Source organism: Blennius ocellaris (genome assembly GCF_963422515.1).
Source record: "Blennius ocellaris genome assembly, chromosome: 16".
In the NCBI taxonomy this organism is placed as follows: Eukaryota; Metazoa; Chordata; class Actinopteri; order Blenniiformes; family Blenniidae; genus Blennius; species Blennius ocellaris.
This window is the reverse complement of record NC_137665.1, coordinates 22,105,446-22,109,199: the sequence shown is the minus strand read 5'-3', so window position 1 is coordinate 22,109,199 and position 3,754 is coordinate 22,105,446. Positions and strand designations below refer to the sequence as shown.

Here is a 3,754-nt window from a genome sequence, read left to right as displayed (position 1 = left end):
GCAGACTCCAGATACTCCAGGCTGCATGCTCAAGGCTCCAAGGGCTTCAGGCTTCAGGCTCCAGGCCCCAGGGACTCCAGGCTGCAGGATCCAAGGGCTCTAGGGACTCCAGGGACTCCAGACTGCAGTCTCCAGGCTGTAGGGGCTCCAGGCTCGATGTACTCCAGGTTGCAGGCTCCAGGCTCAAGGCCGTAGGGGCTCCAGGCATCAGGATCAAGGGACTCCAGGCTCCAGACTCCAGGTACTCCAGGCTGAAGGCTCCAGGTTCCAGGCTCCAGGCTGCATGCTCAAGGCTCCAAGGGCTTCAGGCTGCAGGCTCCAGGCCCCAGGGACTCCAGGCTGCAGGCTCCAGGCTCCAGGGGCTTATGGCGCCAGTCTCCAGGCTGTTGGCTCCAGGCACCAGGGACTCCAGGCTGCAGGATCCAAGGGCTCTAGGGACTCCAGGGACTCCAGACTGCAGTCTCCAGGCTGCAGGGGCTCCAGGCTCGATGTACTCCAGGTTGCAGGCTCCAGGCTCAAGGCCGTAGGGGCTCCAGGCTGCAGGCATCAGGATCAAGGGACTCCAGGCTCCAGGCTGCAGGGGCTCCAGTCTCCAGGCTGCATGCTCCAGGCTGCAAGGGCTTCAGGCTGTAGGCTACAGGGACTCCAGGCTAGAGGCTCCAGGCTCCAGGCTCCAGGCTCCAGGCTCCAGGCTCCAGGCTCCAGGCTCCAGGGGCTTAAGGCGCCAGTCTCCAGGCTGTTGGTTCCAGGCACCAGGGACTCCATGCTGCAGGATCCAAGGGCTCCAGGGACTCCAGGCTCCAGGCTGCAGGGGCTCCAGTCTCCAGGCTGCCGGCTGCAGCGCTGGATTAATTGGTATAAAATATGGAAATTGTGGAAAGCAATGATATGACCCATGAATCCAAAAAAAGATCACAAGACACAAAATGACAAACTTTACAAAAATAAAAACAAAAATAAAACAGAACAGCAAAAAGAAAAAAACCTAACGAGAAACACTGATTCACACAGAATGAAGATCAAATGTACAAAATAAGAAAGAAAATAAGCAGATTAATCACGACAGAAATGCAAATAAACAACAAAAAGGTCAGAATACCACAAATATTTCATAACAAAATTCTAAAAAGTATTAAAAGCATTACTTGTATTACTTTGGGGAATGTTAGTTTTGGTTTTGTTGTTTTATGTTTTACTCTTCCAGTAAATAAGTGAAGGAAGGAAACTCTTCATGCTTCAGCAACTTCCTGCTGGTGGGGAAACAAAACGAAAGTAAAAGCCAAACTCTGACATCTGGAATCCCCCCTGAGGCTGTAAAGTTTGTGTGAGTTTGTCCTGCAGACACTCGGAGACCTTCGTCCTCTCAGGTAGGTCTGATCTCAGCTGCTCCTCTTCTCACTGCTGCAAACTTTTATTCAGTTTGGTGGATTTTCTTTTTCACAAAGAAACTTAAAGTTAAACATCAGTGCTCAAACTGATCTTAACTTTAAACTTTATGTTTAAGGAAACATAGTGAAAAGAAGCCGTGCTCCTCCTGGGTTTTCTGCTTTGACTTTATTTTAAAGCTAAACTTGTGTTTGTTTAGACGTTAATGAGTGAAAAGAACAACTCTGTCTCCCGTCTTCACTGAACATGTTTGCTCTGTCCTCAACGTTCTCAGCTTCACCGTGACTGCAGCTCCTCTCAGCCTCCAAACCACTTTGAACCGGTTTGAACCAGTTTGAACTGCGACAGATGAACGAGTTTACAGGAACTCAAACAGACCAGCTAAATCCATTAAACCAGTCAAAAAACCATCGGAAACCAGTTTAAACTTGTCATATGAAAACCTTTAATCCAGTAACAAACCAGTTTAAACTAATCAGTCACAAACCAGTTTAAATGAACCTAAAACTAGATTTTAAGGCACGTTTCTCTGCACTGGAGGGCGTCATACTATAAGACACACATTAAAGACAGTAAAGACAACAGAGTCAATAAAGACAATAAAGACAACAGAGTCAATAAAGAGAACAGAGACAATAAAGACAACAGAGACAGTAAAGACAACAGAGACAATAAAGAACAGAGACAGTAAAGACAACAGAGACAGTAAAGACAACAGAGACAATAAAGACAACAGAGACAGTAAAGACAATAGAGACATAAATACAACAGAGACAGTAAAGACAACAGAGTAAACAAAGACAGCAGAGACAGTAAAGACAACAGAGTCAATAAAGACAATAAAGACAACAGAGACAGTAAAGACATCCGAGGTGAACAGGATTTGGAATTGAATTAGATGTAAGCCAGTTGTGTAATGGGCGGAGAACCAATCACAAGCTGCGTCGTTGAAAAGTTAAACCGGTTTAAAGCGGTCCGATCTGGTTCTGAACTGAATAATCAGTTGAGTTTTCTCCCTCAGATGTCGTTACCTCCTTGTTCCTTTATTCTTCTTACGTTAACGTTTGGCTCAGCGACGCTGCTAATGCTAATGCTAATGCTAATGCTCCCGCCCCCCTGCAGACGCCACCATGAGCCTAGTAAGTCCCCTGCGGTGGGCCGAGGACCTCCTGCTGCCGCCCGGCACCCATCGTATGGAGGTCTGCGGGCCGGTCAACGGCAGAACCTACGTGATGTACCACGGCACCAGCAGGGCCACCGCCGACCTCATCCGGTGCTCGGGCTTCAGGCAGTCGGCAGACGGGATGCTGGGGCGGGGCGTCTACCTGAGCAGGGACCTGGACAAAGCCTCCCGCTACCCTCTGCACCACCCGGAGCACGACAGGACGGTGGTCAAGGTGCAGGTCAACGTGGGCAAGGTCATGGTCATCAACCGCCAGAAGCACCCATACCAGAAGACCTGGCACGACCTGGGCTACGACTCGGCCTGGGTGCCGCCCGGCTGCGGCATGGTGCCCAGCGGCCTGGAGGAGAACTGCGTCTGGGACCCGGCCCGGATCTGCGTCCTGGGAACCATCCAGCCCACAGCCGGGTCCTCCATCAGCGGCTGCATGATGGAGCACTGCTGAGGCTCTCCTGCTACTGTCCTCATGCTCCTGCTGTGATAATAAACCTGTCTTTGTCCAGTCAGTTCTGTGGTGGACGTGACATGTCAACACACAACATGAAGACAATAGGTCAACACACAACATGAAGACAACAGGTCAACAAACAACATGAAGACAACAGGTCAACACACAACATGAAGACAACAGGTCAACATACACAACATGAAGACAACAGGTCAACATACAACATGAAGACAACAGGTCAACATACACAACATGAAGACAACAGGTCAACACACAACATGAAGACAACAGGTCAACATACACAACATGAAGACAACAGGTCAACACACAACATGAAGACAACAGGTCAACATACACAACATGAAGACAACAGGTCAACACACAACATGAAGACAACAGGTCAACATACACAACATGAAGACAACAGGTCAACACACAACATGAAGACAACAGGTCAACATACACAACATGAAGACAACAGGTCAACACACAACATGAAGACAACAGGTCAACATACACAACATGAAGACAACAGGTCAACATACACAACATGAAGACAACAGGTCAACATACAACATGAAGACAATAGGTCAACATACACAACATGAAGACAATAGGTCAACATACACAACATGAAGTCAGTTCTGTGGTGGACGTGACATGTCAACAAACAACATGAAGACAACAGGTCAACATACACAACATGAAGACAACAGGTCAACATACACAACATGAAG

The 3,754-nt window shown here is 48.3% G+C and overlaps 1 protein-coding gene across 1 annotated transcript; it reads left to right on the top strand.

Moving 5' to 3' along the window:
• Positions 1-1,310: 1,310 nt before the first annotated feature.
• LOC308141006 (uncharacterized protein) lies at positions 1,311-3,073 on the top strand. The gene is made up of 2 exons (XM_080510999.1): positions 1,311-1,367; positions 2,509-3,073. The coding sequence occupies exon 2, from the start codon at positions 2,517-2,519 to the stop codon at positions 3,012-3,014; it is 498 nt and encodes a 165-aa protein (XP_080367125.1). The 5' UTR covers positions 1,311-1,367; positions 2,509-2,516; the 3' UTR covers positions 3,015-3,073.
• The last annotated feature ends 681 nt before the right edge of the window (positions 3,074-3,754 follow it).

What these genes read in the sequence shown, in the direction of transcription:
- LOC308141006 (XM_080510999.1), top strand. Translation starts at nt 2,517, where the DNA reads ATGAGCCTAGTAAGTCCCCTGCGGTGGGCCGAGGACCTCCTGCTGCCG.